The sequence below is a fragment of the Nicotiana attenuata genome, chromosome 1 (assembly GCF_001879085.1).
Source record: "Nicotiana attenuata strain UT chromosome 1, NIATTr2, whole genome shotgun sequence".
Lineage (NCBI taxonomy): Eukaryota > Viridiplantae > Streptophyta > Magnoliopsida > Solanales > Solanaceae > Nicotiana > Nicotiana attenuata.
In genome coordinates this window covers 374,220-395,750 of record NC_031989.1, presented here as the reverse complement: position 1 = coordinate 395,750, position 21,531 = coordinate 374,220, and the positions used below count along the sequence as shown (strand labels likewise).

Genomic DNA, 21,531 nt, shown 5'->3' with positions numbered 1-21,531 from the left:
GGACTAATTTAACTTGTGAAGCCCAAATTAATTATTTAACCCAATTGAATTTAATCCAAATTTTGCATGGATTAGACCAAATAAATTTTATATGTCTACAGATGCCTCCTACTTCAAGATTTGTCGAAGTGTAGGCTTGCTGAAACGAATGACGAGACTTGAAGTACCGACGAATGTTGATATTTTTGTTTTAGCACTTGTGGTGACTTCTATCGGTCAAATCCGAACTTTTATCCAGTTGCACATTTATGTGAAGTGCTAAATACAAGCTCCAAGCAAAACTTAACTTTCCAATACTTCGGTTGTCGAACACGCGCGCAGTGTAATTTGGTTTGAAAGTAACAATTACAAACTATGGTGATTGAAAAATTCTTGCAAATTATAGACAACTATCCATGTTTGTCTCACGCTAGGCATATTTCCTTTTTCACCAAGAGCAAACAAGGAAAATAAATGCGTGAAATTCCATACATGCTAATGTAATTTGGTTTGAACAAAACATTCCATGTTTGTCTCACGTTAGCCCTCTTTTCCTTTTTACCAAAAGCAAACAAGGAAAAATATTTTTTGACCTTGTAGGACAAGGCAACATCTTTTTCCTTCTAGGATTCTAACTCCTTGTTTTATTTACTTATAGCTCATACTTTGTTAGATCTCTATAAAAAGAGGACCAAGCCAACTAGTTTTCCATCACAATTGAATATCAAGCTCTTCTGTCTAACTGGATCGAAGCATCAAAACGGATACTAGAGCTTCTTCCATCCCCACTTGCTTCCACGAACTGCTTGCACTCGCGCTTTTTTTTCATTCCTTTTTTTTTGTCTCCTTCATTTTTTTCTTGAATCATGACTTGCTCTCTCTCCTTTTTTGTTTTTATGCAGCAGATCATTCAATTTAAATTGGTAGAAAAGAGAACTAGAAGCAACCAAGCGCGCACCATGCAATAATTTGGGGACGTAGTTGTGCTTCCTGTATTGCTTCTTTATTAAGAATTAATCCATATTGAAGGACTCCACCAGCATGAGAAGCCAAATTTGCAAACTTGGAGCAATGGAGATCGCTGTTCAAGACCAATTTTTTTTCTTTTTTTGCTGCAAGTTAAAGCTTCGTGTCATGGGCACCGATACCTGCCATGCTGAACTAGACTGTTATGCTGCTTCCGATGTCCTTTTTTTTATGTCAAACTGAAGCGCCATGGTGCTGAATCGTCGTGCTATTGGCGCCGTATCTAAAAACTTCGTGTTGTTGGCACCGAGGGCTCCAAAATCTCCTTTTCCTTTTTTTTCTTGCAGGAATTGACATCACCCAGGAAGGAAGTTTGAATCTGCAAACTTTCAGCAATTTGGATGGTTGTTTTGATATTAAACTTGGCGATAGTTTCAGGCTTCGCGCCGTTGGCGCCATTAACTGTCACGCTGATCCGAACTTCGAGTCGCGAGTACGTTTATCTATCATGACGAGTTGTAGCCTCGTGTCATTGACACCATCCACTAGACAGAACCAAAAGTTTCGTTCCATTGGCACCGAGGCCTCCAAAATCTTTTCCCTTCTGCTGCAGAATCTGTCCGGGATAATCATCTTTCGGCATCTATGGAGAAAACCACCATATGTTGTCGTAGGAACACCGGAAACACAAGCCGTCTGATCCTATTGACACTACACTTCAAGTAATTCAACATATCAAAAATTTGGGGCGAAATTCCTTCTGTAGCTTCTAAGGTATTATTTTGAAATTTCGTTTCAAATTCTGCAGTGCTCAATTTACGGCTTTGCGCGCCTCCACCAAAAGATTCATATCTTTGTGTAGCAACATTGAAATCACGAGCGGTTTGTGGCGTCGGAAAGTAGACTTCAAGAGCTACAAATTATATAAAGATCACATTCAGATTGACACTATATCTTCCCAGATATATTCCAGAATTTAGGCGAAGAGTTTCGACATGCGGGCTCCTTCAGCTTTGCGCGCTCTTGTGGAAAAAATTCACATCTCGAGCTACAGGTGTCGGAATCGCAAGCCGTCTGTTCCATTGGATAGAAACTCCGCCACTTACAATATCTGTAAATACCACAGAAAAAATCCTTTCAGAATGTCCGCCATGATATTTTGAAGCTGCTACAGACATCTGCCGCACTTGATTTTCAGATTAGCGCACTCTAGATGAAGAAACTCATATCTTGGGCTAGGAACGTCGAAATCATGAGCCCTCTCTGACACTGGAAAGAAGACCCAGAGATTAGAAAATCCTCAAAATATCACAGAAGTATTCCTTCTAGATTAGGCGCAGCATTTTCTTGAAATTGATTTAGACGTCTGCCTTGCTGCTTTTCAGCTTTGCGCGCTCCAGTGGAAAAATTCATATCTCAAGCTACAAATCTCCAAATTGCGATCCGTTTACGCCTTTAGAAAGTAAACTCGTAGAGCTGCATCTCATATGAATTTCACGGCAGAACTCTTTTTGGGCTGGAAACAGAAAATTCTCAAAATGCGACCTAGCTGCAGTAAACTTTTAGATTCGTGCGGTTCCGACAACCAAAATCGTATCTTGATCTAGGAGCCTCTGAATCGCAAACGGATTGTGTTGTTGGAGATTAGACATCCAAATCTACAACATATAAAATGTTTGGGGCATAAAGTCTTCCGTATGGACCACAGTAGTTTTCCAAAGTTGACCCCGTCGTCCGTTGAGCTCGCTTCCCACCTCTATGCTCTCCGAGTCGTCCTATGAATGTTGTTGTTTTCTTGAAACTGACTCTACAGTCTTGCATATAGTAACTTTGGATATCATGCGTCACAAATCTTATCTCTTCATTTATTTCTTTTGTAGACTCGCAAAGAAGCTCAAAGGGTCTAGATATCAGCCGAGGTGTCATACAAGATGCGGAGCCACCCCTTCACCAACTGTTGCACTGGATTTGTTGATTGTCTTGAAGTTCATAAATGGCAGTTCCCATGGTGATTGAAGATTTTTTCCAGAGAGACGACTTCTCATATATGGGACCTTCAACCGACACTTGCACAAGAGAAGAAAACTATCATGCTCGAGGCCTAACAAGATGTGATCGAGAGATCATCACAACTACTGCATGCGAGAGACATACATCGGGAATGGCATCAAATGTGGAGACGTCATACAGAAAAAGCAATTGAGATGCGTCAGCAGCAAAGCCTAGTGTATGATCATCTTCATGATTTAGGCTTTTGTATAGAAAAATGTCTGGTTCCTTTTGTCTCTACATTTTTGAATGTATCAACTTTTGTACTATTGAAGCAATAAAACATCTTTTATATTTCAACGCAAATCATCTTCTTTTCCTCATAGATGTGTGCCTCTACACTTGGAAGAATTAATGTAATGATTCGATGACGCCAAACTTTTATTTTTTTAAAACTCATGCGACTGAACTTAGAATGAAACTCTAAGCTGCCTACGTACCTCGGTGAAGAGGATCAAGTCATAACGTAGTTCAGAGGGATGACTTTATTTTTTGGTCTTGACTTTTGCCTAGGCCGCCTCTTTCGAGGTTTTCAACCTAGCAGACTTTTTTTTTTGGCCGTACACAGTTTAGACTCATGCGGGCCAGGAGTGTAGCAACGTGCAGTTTAAGCTCATGCATCAAGGAGCGTCATGACTTGCAGTTTAGGCTCGTAAGTCGAGGAGCGTAAGTGACTTTTATGGGAAGTACTGCTTCAGAAATTTTTCGTTGATCGGACCAACTCTGAGACCATCCTTATTGACAATTTTGTATGCGCCACATGAATAGGTTTCGTTCACAACGTATGGCCCATCCCATTTTGAGGTAAACTTGTCGCCTATGCGTTTGTTGAGGATTATGGGTCGTCGAACAGCTAGGACTAAGTCTCCCACTTGGAATGATCGTGGCCGCACTTTCTTGTTGAAGGCTCTAGCTAGTCGAGCTTGATAGCATTCCAATTTTTGTTGCGCTTCCAATCTTTTCTCATCCATTGCCGCTAACTCTGCTAGGCGAAGTTGAGCATTCTCTTCGGACGTGAGTCCTTCTTGGATTGCTATCCGCAATGATGGAATTTGTTGCTCCAACGGCAGGACTGCTTCTGTGCCATATACCAAAGAGTAAGGAGTTGCTTGTGTAGTAGTTCTGAAGGTTGTCCGGTATGCCCACAAAGCTTCACCAATTCTCTCATGCCAGTCTCTCTTGTTCTTTGCAACAACTTTCTTCAAAAGGTTACCAAGCGTCTTGTTAAAAGCTTCAGCAAGACCGTTGGCGGGTGCATTATACATTGAAGACTTATGTTGCTTGAAGCCGAACTTCTCGCACATACTCTTCATGAGCTTGTTGTCAAACGGCGTTCCATTATCAGTGATTATGTATCTTGGTATGCCGTACCTAAAAATTATATATGACTTGATAAAATCGACAACAGTCTCCTTTTTCACCTCCTTGAGTGGAGCAGCTTCAGCCCATCTAGAGAAGTAGTTTGTAGCGGCCAATATGTAAATATGTCCCTTTCATGACTTTGGAAGTGGTCCAACAACATCAAGTCCCCATGCATCAAAAGGCCATGAAGCTACAGTTGGGTGAAGGGGCTCTGGAGGTTGGTGGATGTAGTTGTCATGAAATTGACACGCTTGACATCTTTTGGCATGATCCATGCAATCCTTCACCATTGTCGCCCAGTAGTAGCCCATCCTCTTGATGCGAAAATGGAGCTTGGGACCAGATTGGTGTGCTCCACATGAGCCAGAATGTGCTTCCTCCATCGCTTGGCAGGCTTCTTCTTTGTCAAGACATCGCAAGAATAGTCCTTCAAAAGAGCGGCGAAACAATGTCCCCTTATAGAAGATGAATCGTAGTGCTCTTCATTTGATGTCTGTTCTTTGTCGCGGATCTTCAGGTAACTTTCCATGTTCAAGGTACTCTATTAGTGGTTGCCTCCAATCTTCTTCTTCAATCATTCAGACAGACGTATGATGGCTTTCGTTGATTTGAAGATCTAGAAGTCTAGGAATAACCCATCGATGACACACATATACCTTTGTTGACTCATTCTCTCCAAGTGCCATCGTCGTGGCCAAGTTAGCCAAAGCATCAGCCTTGCGATATTCTTCTCTTGGGACGTGGTTCAAGAACACTCGGTCAAATTTTTCCAGTAAACCAGAAGCGTATTCATGGTATGACAATAGATCTTCCTTCTTTACCTCGTAACTCCCCAAAAGTTGGTTGATGATCAGCTTAGAGTCGCCGTAGATCTCCAACTGTAGAATCTTCATTTCTAATGCCATTTCGTGACCGACGATCAAAGCTTGATACTCTGCAGCATTGTCGGAGCATGTTTCACCTAAAACAAAGGAGAATGGCAAGACTTGTCTTTCTGGAGAGATCAACACCACACCTGCCCCCGCACCGTTACGACGTGCAGATCCATCAAAGAACATTTTCCATGGTGGAAATCTTCGATGAACAAAACGTCTTCATCTGGAAACTCATCCGAAAGCTCCCATTCTGCCGGAAGAGGGTGATCAGCCAGAAAATTGGCCAGTGCTTGTCCTTTCACAGCTTTTTGAGGTGTGTATGTGATCTCATATTCGTTAAACAATATGGACCATCTTGCTAGGCGTTCAGAAAGAACAGGTCGAGTCATCACGAATTTCACGGGATCTGCTCGAGAGATGAGTTTGATGGTGTATGCTTCAAAATAATGCCTTAGCTTCTTTATCGCATAAAGTAACGCTAAGCATATTTTCTCAACAGGCGTATAGTTCATCTCAGCTCCTATCAGAGTTCGGCTAAGGTAGTACAAGGCTTGTTCCTTTCCTTCCACATTCTCTTGAGCAAGCAGTGCTCCAAGTGAACGTTCCTGTGCCGCGATGTAGAGTATCAATGGCGTCCCAAGCATTGGCGCCCCTAACACAGGTGGATTCAGCAAGTATGTTTTGATGCTTTCAAAAGCATTTTGATATGACTGATCCCAATGAAAAGGGATATGCTTTCTCAATAGATGATTGAAAGGTTGACACCGTCCGGCTAGATTAGAGATGAACCTCCGGATGAATGCTAAGTTTCCTTGGAGACTTCGAAGATCTCTCAAGTTCTTTGGCCTGGGCATTTTCTGAATGGCGTCAATCTTTGCAGGATTAACTTCAATTCCACGATGACGCACAATGAAGGCAAGAAACTTTCCTGAGGTAAATCCAAATGCACACTTGAGTGGGTTCATCTTCAAGTCAAATTTTCTTAACCTTTCAAAAGCAATTCGAAGGTCTTCAAGGTGATAACGTCAATTCTTCGTCTTCACCACCAAGTCATCGACGTAGCATTCAACCCTCTTATGAAGCATGTCATCAAAGATGTTTTGCATCGCGCCTTGGTAGGTGGCACCGGCATTCTTCAGACCGAAGGGCATCACTTTGTAGCAATATATCCCTTTTGGAGTTCGGAAAGCAGTACACTCTTCATCCTTTGGAGACATCCTGATTTGATTGTATCCGGAGGACCCATCCATGAATGACATAACTTCATGCCCTGTTGTAGCATCAACCATGAGTTCAATAATTGGTAGCGGGAAGTCATCTTTTGGGCATGCCTTGTTTAGGTCTTGAAAGTCAACACAAACACGTATTTGACTGCTTCTTCTTGACAGGTACAATATTCGATATCCATGATGGGTACTTCACCTCTCGAATAAATCCTTACTCGATGAGCTTGTTGACTTCGACTTCAATTTGTGATACAAGCTCGGGTCGAAACATGCGTTGTGACTGCTTCACAGGGCGTGCTCCACTTTTGATCCCCTAATGATGAACGGCTACCTTAGGACTAAGACCAGGTATTTCTTTATACGACCAAGCGAAGACATGTTTGTACTCAGTCAATAACTTGGAGTATTCCTCCTCCTCCTGAGGCGTAAGAAGTGCACTAATGAAGGTGGGGCGTGGATCTTCCGGAGTGCCTAAATTGAGTTCCTTGAGCTCATTCACGGTCGATTGTCCACCATCTTCTAGTTGAGGGGGAGCCTCGTGTACTCATCATCTACGTCAAGGCATGGGTTATCTTCCACAGTTATGTGATAGGATGTTTCCACAAAGTCTGACTTTTCTGTTTGACTTCCTTGGATAGTCTGCACGGCTTCTTTCTCTTTCTCTGCTTCTTTATGAGGCTGGCGAGTGTAATCAATGGTTCTCCTTTGCACCTTCAGCGGACCATCTGTGGATATTGACGAAATAGACTTCCTCTTCATACGTGATGGGAAAGAACTACAGATTTCTTTGTCAGCAACAACTTCAAAATGATCCCGCTCCTCATGGACTTGCTCCTTATGTTTTGACAGTATCTTTCTAGATGGCAACTTCCTTGTGGTCCCTAGGCGACAAAAGACAGAGGTCTTTGAGGTAGTGGAAACTTCTTTTAGATGTTTGGAAGATACACGTTCACCTTTGTGACTGTGATGACCCAAAAAGTCATCACTTATTTTAGAAACAAATTCAGTGTTATGAGGCCTAAAAACCTCCTTTTTTACCTCACCTCGATTTGCGTGCGCATTCCGGGTGCTTAGCCGAAAAGCCATTATATGAAAATCAGTGAAAAATAATAAATTTTGCCTTTAAAATGAATTTAAGTTGACTTCGGTCAACATTTTGAGAAAACGGACCCAGATCCGTGTTCCGACGATCTCGGGAGGTCCGTAAGAAAATATGGGACTTGGTCGTGTGCCCGGAATCGAATTCCAAGGTCCCTAGCCCGAGAAATGAATTTTTGAAGAAAATTATTTTCTGAAAAATACATGAGTTTTTAAAAATGAAATGTGTTTGAAAGTTGATGGTATCGGGCCCGTATCTTGGTTCCAGAGCCCGGTACAGGTCTTATATGTGATTTAAGTTGAGTCTGTGAAATTTGGTAAGAAACGGATTTGAATTGACATGAATCGGACCTCATTTGAAAAAAAATTGGGAATTTGATGTTCTTGAGTGATTTCATGATTTTGGTACTAAATTCATAGTTGTTGATGTTATTATGGTGATTTGAATGCACGAGCGAGTTCGTATGATTTTTTTGGGTTGGTGTAGTGGTTTGGAGCCCCTAGGGCTCGGGTTAGTTTTGGATAGGCCACGGAGTAGAATCGGACTTGGGAAAATTGCAGGTTTCAACTGTTCTATTGCAGGCCTGCAGGCTTCGCATTTGCGAAGCCTGGCTCGCAAATGCGAGATCGCAAATGCGATGGCTTTGTCGCAAATGCGAAACTAGCCTAGGCCAGCCTACCTCGCAAATGCGAGAGAATTATCGCAAATGCGATAGCCCCAGTTTGTAGCCAGTCATCGCAAATGTGACATGTTGTTCGCAATTCCCAACTCGCAAATGCGAGGTCTATCACAAATGCCAAGGTGACCAGAAGTTGAGCCTGGTCGCAAATACGACATTTTTGCTCGCAAATGCGATCTTAGCAGGGTCTTGGTTCACAATTGCCAACCCTGGTTGCAGTTGCAATATCAGAGACCTGTAAAATCCATACTTAGACGAATTTTTAACCATTGTTCACACTTTCTCAAAACAAATTATATATTTGAGTTCATAGGTGAATGGGTAGTCGGGTTTTGACCATGTGGGCCCGGGGTTGATTTTTGACTTTTGGGTAAAACTTTAGAAAACTTATTTTCATGCATTAGAATTTGTTGATTTAGCGTTTATTGATGTAATTAAGTAACTTGTGACTAGATACGAGCGAATTGGTGGTGAAATCAAGGGGTAAAGCTATAGTTGAGGCGTGAATTGTGTTCGTGGCATTGAGGTAAGTGTTTGGTCTAACCTTAGCTTGAGGGAATAGGAGTTTGGTCTTATATGCTATGTGTTATGTGTTGAGTACGACGTATATGCATGGTGACGAGTATCTATACGTTGGTGTCAAGCATGCCCGTGAGTCTTATGTTGTGATTAATGTGACTTTGTTTGTACGGTTCATGTTTAATGTGTTGATTGCTATTGTTGAGCAAGCTTGTGGAAAGAACATTGGTATTTGTATATTGAAGAGCGTTGGCTCAAGTTGTAGAGCGAATTGTGGAAGTGTAATTGGCAATTAAACCTTGTAGAGCATTGTCTCAATTTGTGAACCAAGTTGTGAGGAAAATGTGAAAATAAGAAGAGAATTATGGTATTTATCCCTTGCTGGGACGTTGTGGTTTCAAATGTTGATCCCTTGCCGGGATGTTGTGGTTTTGATATTGTTCCCTTGCCGAGATTTTTATTATGATTCATTTATTCCTTGCCCTTATTTGTTTGTGTTTGCTGTTTGGGTGAGAAAGAGTGTAAAGCACGAAGGGTGATGCCGTGCATTATTTTGGTGAGGGAGTGTTAAAGCACGGAGAATGATGCTGTGCATTATTATCTTTATTTGTGAGGAAGAGTGTAAAGCACGAAGGGTGATGCCATGCCGCACGATGTACCATTCCGTGCCGATTATATTGATTTTATGGTGAGGATGAGAGTAAAAGCACGAAGGATGATGTCGTGCAGTTTATATTGATATTATGGTGAAGACGAGAGTAAAAGCACGAAGGGCGGTGCCGTGCACTTATTTGATTTCTAATTCTTGTTGAAAATTGAATTGTGGTGTTCCATATATTTAACTGATGTTTTCTTGTGGCTATTTGGTATTTTCCCGCAGCATGTTTCCCCCTCCCATCCTTGACTATATATGTTTCTGCTTTTATTCCCAAGTATTTCAACTCTTTATTCATCCTCAAAAGTGCTTTTTTTTTCAGTTATCTAATTCCAGATTAAATCAGTTCTAAGATCTGGCCAAAATTTCCGCATGCATGTCATGTTATTAGAACTTGCCCGAAAAGAACTAAGAATAGAATGACACAAAAGGACAAACTGTATTTTATTGAGTAAAGGATGAAAGGGTTTGACAACAAGACAAACAACTTAAGATCCGAGTTACAAACCTAAAATAATCCAGATAATGAAAATAGCAACAAAACAGACAGACATGACTCATACAAATAGAATAGAAAGATAGAAGGGTTTTACTCAATAAAGCAAATAAAATCTGGATCACAACCCTGAAATAAACCAGATAACAGAAAAAACATCAAAACAAGCTACCAAGATTCCTTCCTAAGTGAGGAGGGAATGACTTTTCAATTGATAAGCCTGACATTTAGCCACAAATTTGCTCATCAGAATCACCATGGCCTTCTCCAATTTCAGTCGGCAAGTTCCCAAGAGGATTCTCATACTCCATGTCCATCACACTTTTAAATCTGGGATTCTTGAAACCAGGCGGCAAATGGACATCGAGGAACATATATAGATCCTTGAAGGCAATACTCTCCTGACCTGCCAACCCTTGCATGTTTTTTCAACCATCGTTCTAAGCTTTTTACTCTTTGGGTCATTTCTTCCTGTGTCATCTTTCGGGCAGGCTTCTCAATGTTTGCAGGAAGATCAAACGAGTACGAGTGGTACTCAGGAGAGTGGTACTGCTCTTGCTGTGTAGCAAATTGTGACTCATGACGAGGCTGTCCTTGACCACTGGCCCATGCTTGAAACATTTCGGTCATTTGCTGCCTCAGTATTCTATTTTTCTCAAACACAGTAGACTCTTGTTGAACCCTCTGACCCGGAGCCTCTTGAGCATTTGTAACAGCTTCGATGTCGGTTGTCATTGACATTTTTTCCTTGGATCTTGTGTTGTCTGCTTACCACAAACCGACCACCTCAACTTACTTCACAATTCAAAACAAAACATGTTAGAGTGGACTCAGTCAGTCCTTATTATTATCATCATTTTTTCACTTTTGTTTTTTTTCATTTTTCTTTTCAATGGTTGATCGAACCTGATGTGGGTTGCCTACATATCATGTGGGAACATAAATCAGATCTTGCGTAGTTCGGGAAGATCGTGAATAAAGAAAATAAACTAACTCTTCTTTTTTTTTTGGATTTTGAATTTTTTTTCTTTTTTTCTTTTTTTTCCAAAAGAAAGACTTATATAAAGAAGAAAGAAAATATTTTTTGATTACTATTTTTTGGAATTTCAAAAGAAAAACTTCTAAAGAAGAAAGAAAATATTTTTGGATTTTGGACTTTTATTTTTGAATTTATGAAAGAAATACTCTAAAGAAAAGAGAAATATTTTTGAATCTTGAATTTTCTTTTGAATTGTTGATAGAAGAACGAAAATATTTTTGGATTTTAAGAAGAAATTAATAGAAAATATTTTTGTATTTTTAGAAATTTTGGGTCTAAAAGAAAGACTTTCTAAAGAAGGAAGTAAATGAAAATATTTTTGGACTTTTTGAAAATGGTGGGCCGGAACCGATGAGGTTTGCCTACGTATGTCACATCCGGTGAGAATCAGACCCGCGTAGTTCGCCAAGATCGACGCAAAATATATGATATTTAACTCACTCTTTTGAAATACAATTTTCTTTTTTTTTGTTTTTCAAAAATTCGGCAGAGTTTCGGGACATCTTCAAATACCGGGATTTTTAGAAACCGAGTAAATTTTCTATCCTACCTCACTCTTGGTTTTTCTCTTTATTAACCGATCAACATGCAAGCCGAAATAAATATTCACATAGCACGTAGGATGCATCAGGATGGTCTTTATTTTGGGGTACACCTGTCCTAGACGGACCCAACCCCTGTGTTGGGTCCCCAAGGTCAAATGCACGTGATGCAAATAATCGTTCTTACTAGGGATTCGGCATGGGGTTGCGTTATTCTAGGTTTAAAACCTGGGGTTTGTGGTCTAGACTTGGGTCACCCGAGCGGACAACTGGGGTCGAGGAGGGGGCAACGTACCGGGAGCACGAAAGTCTGCCCGGCCTTGTTGGTTGCCCAGCCCCGTCTTATTTGGTATAATTTCTACAGAAAAAGCAGGCCACGCGAACGTGTGCACCATTTTCAGAAGACTCAGATGGGTGGCGTAAGAAGACATTTAAATACAGTTCAAGTAATATCAAAGCAGTAAATGATAATTAGCACATTAAGTCCATAAAATACAGTAATATCAACAATAAAGGCAAATAAAAAATCACATTAACAAGCTCGAATTCTTGAACCCTGAACCGAAAGTTCTGGGTTCTTATCCCCAGCAGAGTCACCAGAGCTGTCACACCTCCTTTTTTTCACTCCCGTGAGGGATATAAGGGAATTTTTCCAATTTAAGTGACATTATTCGAAATTGGATTATTTATTTAATTTTTCAGAGTCGCCACTTGGAATAATTATGGTGTCCCAAGTCACCGCTTTATTTTAAATCCCAAATCGAGGAAATTTCAACTTTCCTTTTGAAGTCTGCGAACCAGAAATTCTAAGTAAGGAATTCTGTTAACCCTGGAGAAGGTGCATTCCCGGGTTCCGTGGTTCTAGCACGGTCGTTTAGCAATTTATACTTGGCTTAACTTATTTAACTACTCATTTTTAGGACCTATGTGCAATTGTCTTTTTACCGCTTTTAAATCACTTGATTATTCGTAATTAAAGAATTGAGTTACGCGTACGTACACTCTTTTCCTTTGGCGCGTCAAAAACCATGTCACGCGAACGTGTCCACGATTAATAACGCTTTGTTTATTTATTAAGAAAATTTGGTTGAAGTTGCGCTAGCGCATACTCCGGATGGGTTTTTAAAATCATAATTATGTCACGCGAACGTGTACACAATCACGATATATTCGTTACGAGAATGTGCATAAAGGCATGCTAACGATTTTGGAACATGTTCGGTAATCATTTATTATGAACTAAAGTTGGTTTAGCCAATTCCAATTAAAAGATCTACCCTCTCAATATTATGTTTCCATAACCAAATTCTGTTTGTTGCACATGTACAAACTTTATTACTAAAAGTTAATTAAGAAGCTTTAAACAGTATCCTTTAATAAGAATTGCAACAGAAATTTACAAATTCATCTAAGCCAATAAACTCATCCAAATACATATTGAACTTAAACAACAAGAACAACAGTTGCTTTTGGTACCCAAACGTCATTAAAACAGAGCAATTCACAACAAGAACAACAGGGATCAAACCAGTACCAAGACGTTATTAAACAGAGCATTAAGCAATATATCCCATACTAAGCATGATATTAGGCAAAATCACACAATAAACATTCAAGAAGTAAAGTAAGAGTCGGACCTTTGCTATTACTTGACTGCTTCTTTCAAAATTCAAACAAGAGTGAATTTCTGACCGGAGCCGGAACCATTAAACGGAAACTCACCGGCGACAACAACAGTACCTCGACGTGCAACTGAACGGAGAATCGGACAGCAACTTTCGACGACTCGAAGCTCACCGGAAAACTTGAACTAAACCAAAACGACGGAGATGAACTCCACCTGATTTTGAAGTTATTTTCAGCTATTTTTGAGCTAGATTTTGGACTGAAACAATAGTATTTTGAAGGTGGTTGGACAGAAATTCAGAGGTGAGTTCGGGCGGAGATCAGTGTTGTTTGGTTGAAGAAGAAGAAGCAGAACGGAGAGGGGGGGGAGGGGTGTTCTCGACGGGTCCAAACGGCGGATCAGTTCCCCATTTTTGTGTTTTTTTTCAGGTCTTAGGCATTCTTCATGAAGAAGAAGAAGGCGTGATCCTTGGGGTAACAGCGCTCAAATCCTTTTCAGTGTCCCTGGGTGCGTTATTTTTGTGTATTTTTGTGTGCTTTTTTTTCCTTTTCTTTTTGAATTCAAAGGACTGACGTCCTTTTCTTTTTGTGTTCTTCGTTTCGTTTCTTTTCTTGGTGCTGAAGCTTTAGGTTTTTGTAGTCTAGAAGATGGAACGGCGGATCTAATGTTTTTTGGTGTCTAGGGTGTGTAGGTTTATTTTAGGTATTAGATACTATATATAGGGGTAGGAATTAGGTTAGGGGTATGGGCCTAGCGATTATGGGCTAAGGAATTGGGTCAAGGACTAAAAAATATGGACTACAAGATTTATAAATACGGGATAAACCAACCTAAAACTAATTACTCCTTCTAAAATTATGTACAATTATAATATAAAAATATAAAACTAATTTTAATTAATTGAACTAAACTATAAAACATAAAACTATTTTTTTTTTGTGTTTTCAAGATTATATAAAAATGAAGATAAGGTACTATTTTTGTATATTTTTTATTTAAATTTACGAAAGATACGTGAACTAAAATATTTTTTTAATTTTTATTTTTTTGTGAAAAAATAAAGTAAAGAGTCAAAATTAGCTGAAATAGCGATATTAGGCCTAAACTAAATATTTACTTGCTAAAATGGGTGAAATTTCGGGGAGAGTCAAAAATCACATGTCTACAACCCCATCAACAATTCATCATCTATGAATGAAATTGTTGCACAACATGTGACAAATTTTCCTTTATCATGATGTTCATGTGTTTTCATTGGAGCAAACTCACCGTTGCTTTCCTTTGTTTCGTCAGTACTAGAAACTACATGAGTTGCACTAACGTGACCTCCATGAAGGAATTTTCCCGGAAAGAATTCATGCAATGTGATGGGCTTTCGAAACTTCGGCGATAAGGCACTGTTAATCTTCTTGCTAGTAGAAGATTTGATATTTCTTGGTGATTATAGCATATCTGCATTGCTCATCATCGCTCTTGAATTAGGAATTCGTAGCCTCATAACTGCCTGATGTTTTCGCTTTTTGTGAGTGACTAGAATCCAACCCTCATCGTCATTGTCTTTGGAGTGATTGTCTAGCTCTAGTGAACCTTCAAGAGATTTCCTTGGAAGATCAACTTCAACGGGCTCGAAACTTCCAAATTGTAAGAAGGCAGTGCTTGACATGTTAGGCAACTTTGAACACTTCTTTTCCTTGAGCGCGATACTTGCATGATTTGCTTCTGCTGAAAATCCATGTCTATGATGATTTTTCCTTCACTTACAAGAGCCATTTTTTTCTCCTTGGCCTTTTTGATTCAGGGAGATTGATGACTTTCTTGTCCAGCAGTTCATCAAGGATTGTGGGTACGTCTGAATCTGGAAATGGATAAACCTTCGCCTCTAATTCCTTCAAGGTGGGACGACATTTCTCCTCTTTGGGATATTGACTCGGGGTCTTATCCTCCTTAACTTTTTGCTTAGTAGTGATCTTCACAGAAGTTGCTTTCACCGCCATTGATTCTTTGGTTTGGTTCTTTGATGCAACATTTTTCTTGAACTCCTTTTGATCAGCAAATGGAGATGCCTTTCCATGACTTGCGATGCTTAACTCCATGTCGTGCGCTCGTGTTGCAAGTTCTTCAAAAGTTCGCGGTTTGATCCCTTGTAGAATATACAAAAGGCCCCAGTGCATTCCTTGAATGCACATCTCCACAACAGATATTTCTGAAAGGCAATCTTTGCAGTCCAAACTTAACGCCCTCCAACGATTAATGTAATCCACCACGGGCTCGTCCTTCCTTTGCTTGGTGCCTGTCAACTCTATCATGCTTACAGTTCTTCGGGTACTGTAAAAACGATTGAGGAATTCCTTCTCAAGTTGCTCCATACTATCAGTGGACTCGGGCTCCAAGTCAATATACCAGTCAAATGCGTTCCCTTTTAAAGAACGAACAAATTATTTTACCACAAGGTCACCTTGCGTTCCAACATTGCTACAAGTCTCGACAAAGTGGGCAATATGTTGCCTTGAGTTCCCTTTGCCATCTAATTGATGCAACTTTGATGGTTGATAATTGGTTGGCATGGTTAAACAATCAATCCTCTTAGTAGAAGGCTTAGAGTAGTACAACGAACTTTGCGATGGTCTGCCATATTGAGCTCTGATGGTGTTTGTTATCATGTCTTACAATTGTTGGACAGATAACGCCGCAACTGAAGTAGATTGCTTTTCCTTTTGAATGTTTAACTTTGCAAATGATTCCTCAACAGCTGTTTTCTGGGAGGTGAAGACAGGTGAACGAGGAGGGACATGGCTCGACTCTCCAGGTGCATAGGCCTCCAATTTGTTCATGAGTTGAGCGATTTGAAGGTCTTTGTCTTCAACAGATTTCTTCAAGACCTCTATAGTCTGTTCCATCATGGCAAACTTTTCGTCCACGTTAGTTGCATAGGTCATCAAGGCATTGACTTTCGTTGAAACTGAAGAATCCACCAAATCCGCCAAGGTTCGAGGTTGTTTGAGAAAGTTCGTCAAACATCGAGAATGGGGTGTTGACCCAGAGATTGCGGTTGCGAACGTCATATGAGATCTACTTTTCTTTGCCATATCCAAGGATGCGAAGTATTCGGATCCATCCAAGCCACTAGCCTTGAACTTGCTTCGAGTCATTGGGCCAACATGACTGAGCTTAGCAGATGCGACAATAGTAGCATCTTTGCATGAAACATCACACTTGCAGAAGGCCATTGTAGCAGTAGATCATAAGTTTGTAGTTTTCAACTTGCAAGAAGGAGAGATGAAGGGCAGAATTGGTCCCACTAGGCGTGCCAAAATTTGTTCGCAACAAATTTTTCGTAATATGAAAAATAAACTGCAACAAAAGTAATATAAAGAAAAAGTGATTTTATTGATAAATATTTGTAAGTACAATTCTATGTATCCCTTGATTCTCCTCTCTAAAATTCTCCGTGATTCGAGGGCTTGAGAAGCGTCTTTCTCGAATGTAGGATGATGCAGACCTCCTTGTGATGTATTTAATCGCCAAGAACGTCGAGCAGCACTTTGTTGTTATGGGTTGATCTCCGGGAAGAACTCCGTGATCACTCCTTTGTTGAAGAACTAAGCACTTGATGATTGATCTCTCTGTTTGTGGATGCCTTCACCAATTACGGAGTGTTCTTCTCCAACTCTGAATGTCCCTTGAGAGTTATGTTACCCCTCTATTTATAGTTGTAAGGGTGGACAGTCCAGCTACATATGAACTCTCTTGCTTGATTCTTATTGGCCCATGTCATTTTAGCCATTTGGCAACTTGTGGTTAGTTCTTGCTTTTTGACTTGGATTGCCACATCATTTAACACGTGGCATCATCTTGTTGGCTTTGGGTTTGACTGGACATGCCATGTCACTTGACACATGGCATGAGTCTGGGCCTTAAGATGAAAAGAATCTTGGGCTCGAAAATAATAAAATGGACTAATTTAACTTGTAAAGCCAAAATTAATTATTTAGCCCAATTGAATTTAATCCAAATTTTGCATGGATTAGACCCAATAAATTATATATGTCTATACTGTAAACATAAAATTACAAAATTATTTTATGTCACATTAAAGTAGATGAACATGGTGTGATGTGTTCAAAAAACAAATACAATAATCACAATATCAATTTTCTGGCTTAGAAACAATATCAAAAAGTCAATTTTTGGGGGTCATTGCATCTATACCCGCTTTTTGGGTCACATTTTAGCTTATGCCCGCTTTGAGAAAAAAATTGCAAGCGTAACCACTTTTCGCGTAACTTCAGGCATACGGGCCTGAAAGAAGCAAAAAATTTTGCCGGAAGTGTAGCAAAACTTCAAATATTTTTGCATGAAGTTTGCCTTGACTTGCAAAGGCAATTATGCAAACTTCAGTTGACTGTGCAAATGGCAAACTTCAGTTCATGTGTTGGCTAAAGTTTTTGTTTGTCATTGCTGAACTTAAGCATTCTAGTAGCTGAAGTTTTGTTCTGTATTTGCTGAACTTCAGCATGTTTTAGCTGAAGTTTTGTTCTATATTTGCTGAACTTCAGCATGTTTTAGCTGAAGCTTTTTTATGTTTGTGATGAACTTCAAGGCTGAAGTTTGTTTTATATTTGCTAACCTTCAGCATTCTAGTAGCTGAAGTTTTTGTTTATATCTGCTGAACTTTAGCATTCTTAGAAGCTCTTACAATAAGGCTATACATCCACAAGAATATCAATAGTTTGGTTCAATATGCCAAAAAAGGCAGATTATGAAGAATGATAACCTGTTATAAATGAAGACAAAAATTACGTATAAACGCTAATATTTTCCACCCAAAGACTCCAATCTTTGGCCACTATTTGAGAGCAATCCATTTCAATGGTATTATGCCTATGGGTTTTATTATAGGTTAATAGAGACAACAGAACTTTCGAGTTAAAAATTCATAAACAGCAGTATTGTTGAACGTTGACAGTATTGTAATTACTGGATATAGCAGCACCAACAGCAGCAGAAAGTTCATCCCTATGAACTGAAATTTCATAGTAGCACCAACAACAGCAGAAGAAAGAAGGAGAAGAAGGAGAAAAGAAAACAAGGAGGAGAAGGAGGAGGAGAAGAAAGAAGGCTGAAGTTGTTTAAAAAATTGGTACAAGTTAAATAAATTTTAAAAAGTGGGTATAGGTTAAATAGGGGCGACCAAATATGACGCCCGTGCAATTCTTAGATTTTTTGGCTGTACAACTGCAGACAAAAAAAAGCCCACCAAGAAAAAACAGTTACTCAAAATCAGAATTTGACATTTCGGTCATTTGTATTTTCTGAAAAGTTCACATATAGTGCACTTATTTAAGGGATTTTTTCATTCCTATACACTACTGGAAACATTATTACCCTAAATGTTCATGTTTAGTAAATTACCCTACCTACACAAGTTTTGTTTACAAAATATATACATTCCACCTTAAAAGGCTTCCAATCCATTATTAGCGCCTTCAATTAAGGGATTTAATTACACCATTTTCCTTCTTTTTTCACCTCTTTCCCCTTTTCTCTCCTGATCTTCAACCCACACTCCAAATAATTTTTTGCGTGAGTTTTAATGAATATATCGTCAATGTGTTTTCCTATCAAAATGAAACAGATCACGCCCTGAGCTATTTTAGAAAGTTATCATTCCTCCTTCAAGTTTTAATCATTCATAAGTTTCTGAGAGTTTGGACTATAAACGGATAAACGGTAAAAGTTCAGCTGCTTTTGCTCACAATCCTGCGGGGCACGGAGTTACCTCCACTGTGCATAATCTTAAATTATGTTGACACAAACAAAAATTAAAGCAACGATGAACATAAAAAGTGAAATACATAATTTACCTTTAGCATTCTTTTAATTACTTTTCTTGCTCCTCCGATTCTTATGAAGGTATTTTATGAAGAAACAGTGATATAAGTGTCGAACTAAACTTAATTTGTGTCGAAAACAAATTTCATTATCCTAAAAATGAACCTTTCCAATATATTATAATCTACATAAAATCATCCATGAACTGTTTCATATTCCATAATGCGATGTGTCGGGACAACCCCACATCCCTATTGCTTGGGTAAAATTGATGGCTGGAGTAGATATAAAGGTGATTACAGAACCAAAACTACATTGTTATTATAGTAGCTGTGAGAGTTTGGAATTAAGCTGCAAGGCACTATACGTTCTTTCTGTTCTGTTCTAAACGAACTTCGATACAACTAAATAATTTTTATACAATTTTATAAAATATATCTTTTGTATATTTTGTATCTGATTTATACATAGTAAAAATAAATTTCATACAACTAATTATATATTATACAAATTGTTTGAGGTGATTTGAGACCTCGTTCAGGTCCGCGTTATGTTATGGGACTTGTTGGTATGTTTCGACAGGGTTTCGAGGGCCTCGGGTGTGTCTCGGATGGGCTACGGGCCATTTCTTCATGCTTTAGAGTTGTTGATTCTGTCAATATGGTTTTCTTCATCGTGTTCGCATCAATGGCATTGCATTTGCATAGTGTAATTTAGAGGCAGGCAATATTGTTCTTCGCGTTCGCGAATAGGAGTCCGTGATCGCGTAGCTTAGGAATTTTCACCTTCGCGTTCGTATTCCCCCTTCCGCGTTCGCATAATGCTCTTTTTTGGGGTAGTGATGTTCCTTCATTGCGATCTCACCCCTTCTCTCGCGATCTTGAAGTGTAGCCTTGGCAGCTAGTATATTTTGCTCTTTCGTGATCGCAATTGCATTTCCGCGATCGCGATGTGTAAATTGCTGGGCAGCAGAATATAATTCCAAAGTCGTGGGTTTTGTCCATTTTTCATCTTTTGAGCTAAAGATCTCGGATTCGAGCGATTTTGAGAGGTTCTTCACGTGGTTATTTGGGGTAAGTGATCTTTACCCAATTTTGAATTTATTTTATGGTTTTATCTTTGTTTTCATCATTAAATTAAAGTATTAAGTTGGAAATTTGGGGAAATTTTTAAAATCTTTCAAAAGTGTAAAATGATGATTTGAAGGATGAATTGATGTCGGAATTGATAATTTTGGTATGGTTGAACTCGTATCGGAATGGAAGTTTGGATTTTGTAAATTTTATCGGGTTCTGAGGTGTTGGCCCAGGGTTGACTTTTGGGTTGACTTTTTAGTTTTCGTTAAAGATTGAAGCTTTATTATCCCAAATTGTTTTCTATGAGTTTGTTTTTTATTTGAAGTTATTTTGGCTAGATTTAAGCGGTTAGGAGGTTGTTTCACTCTAGAAGGTCATTTTAGAGTAACGGTCTAGCTTCTTTGAGATAAGTATCTTGCCTAACTTTGTGTGGGAGAAACTACCCTTAGTGTAACGACCCGACCAGTCGGTTTGAGCTTTTGCACTTTGCTTGCCAGTTCTCGGGCATGACGATGCCAGTATTATGTATTGTGACTTATGTAAACCGTCGGTTTTGGTTTTAAGGATAATCGGAATAAATTTGGAAGAGCAGTTCTCAGTTTGAAGCTTAAAATTTGAAAGGTTGACCAAGTTTTGACTTGTTAGTATATGATCTCGGATTGGAATTATTATGATTTGGTTAGCTCCGTTGGGTGATTTGGGACTCAGGAGCGTGTTCGGAATGTGATTTAGAGGTCTGTGGAAGGTTTAGGATTGAATTGGCGAAATCGAAATTTTGGCGTTTTCAGTTGATAGGTGAGATTTTAATACAGGGGTCGGAATGGAATTCCGAAAATTGGAGTAGGTCCGTTGTGTCATTTGGGATGTGTGTGCAAAATTTCAGGTCATTCAGACGAGGTTTGATAGACTTTTTGATCGAAAGAGGAATTTGGAAGTTTTTGGAATTGTTAGGCTTGAATCCGTTGATGATTTGGTGTTTTGATGTTGTTCTGGGAGTTTCGAAGGTTGGAACAAGTTTGAATGATGATACGGGATATGCTGGCACGTTTTTTTAAGGTCCCGAGGGCCTCGGGTGAGTTTCGGGTGGTAAACGGATCAATTTTTGGACTTTGGACTTGGCAGGTTTGCTGGTTTTTGTTGCAGAGATTTTTTGTTCATCACGTTCGCGGTCAGGGACTCGCGTTCGCGAAGAGTGTTCTCGAGGTGGTGAAATCTGCTCTTCGCGTTCGCGCTTTGGGTGTCCCGTTTGCGATGTGTTGATGCTGTGTCCTTCGCGTTCGCGCTTTGGGTATCGCGTTCGCGTAGTTATGTCTCCAGTAGGTATCGCGTTCGCGAGGCTTGTGCCGCGAACACGTAGAGCATTTTGGAAGACAATATTTTTCTTCATCGCGGACGCGATTGACGTCCCACGTTTGCGAAAGACGAAGCCTGGGCAGTCAATTTATATTTTTAAATTCGAGTGTTTAAGTCCAATATCTCAAAAACCATTAGAGAGCTTGGGAGAAGGTGA

The 21,531-nt window shown here is 39.6% G+C and overlaps 2 protein-coding genes across 2 annotated transcripts; both read right to left on the bottom strand.

The window, feature by feature from the left end:
- LOC109232155 lies at positions 3,672-6,196 on the bottom strand. The gene is made up of 4 exons (XM_019397838.1): positions 5,413-6,196; positions 5,013-5,317; positions 4,495-4,811; positions 3,672-4,443 (listed from the first exon to the last, which is right to left on the bottom strand). Exons 1-4 carry the CDS (start codon positions 6,194-6,196, stop codon positions 3,672-3,674), a joined length of 2,178 nt encoding a protein of 725 aa, XP_019253383.1.
- Positions 10,144-13,846, bottom strand: LOC109234442. The gene is made up of 2 exons (XM_019403258.1): positions 13,124-13,846; positions 10,144-10,700 (listed from the first exon to the last, which is right to left on the bottom strand). Exon 2 carries the CDS (start codon positions 10,644-10,646, stop codon positions 10,230-10,232), a length of 417 nt encoding a protein of 138 aa, XP_019258803.1. The 5' UTR covers positions 10,647-10,700; positions 13,124-13,846; the 3' UTR covers positions 10,144-10,229.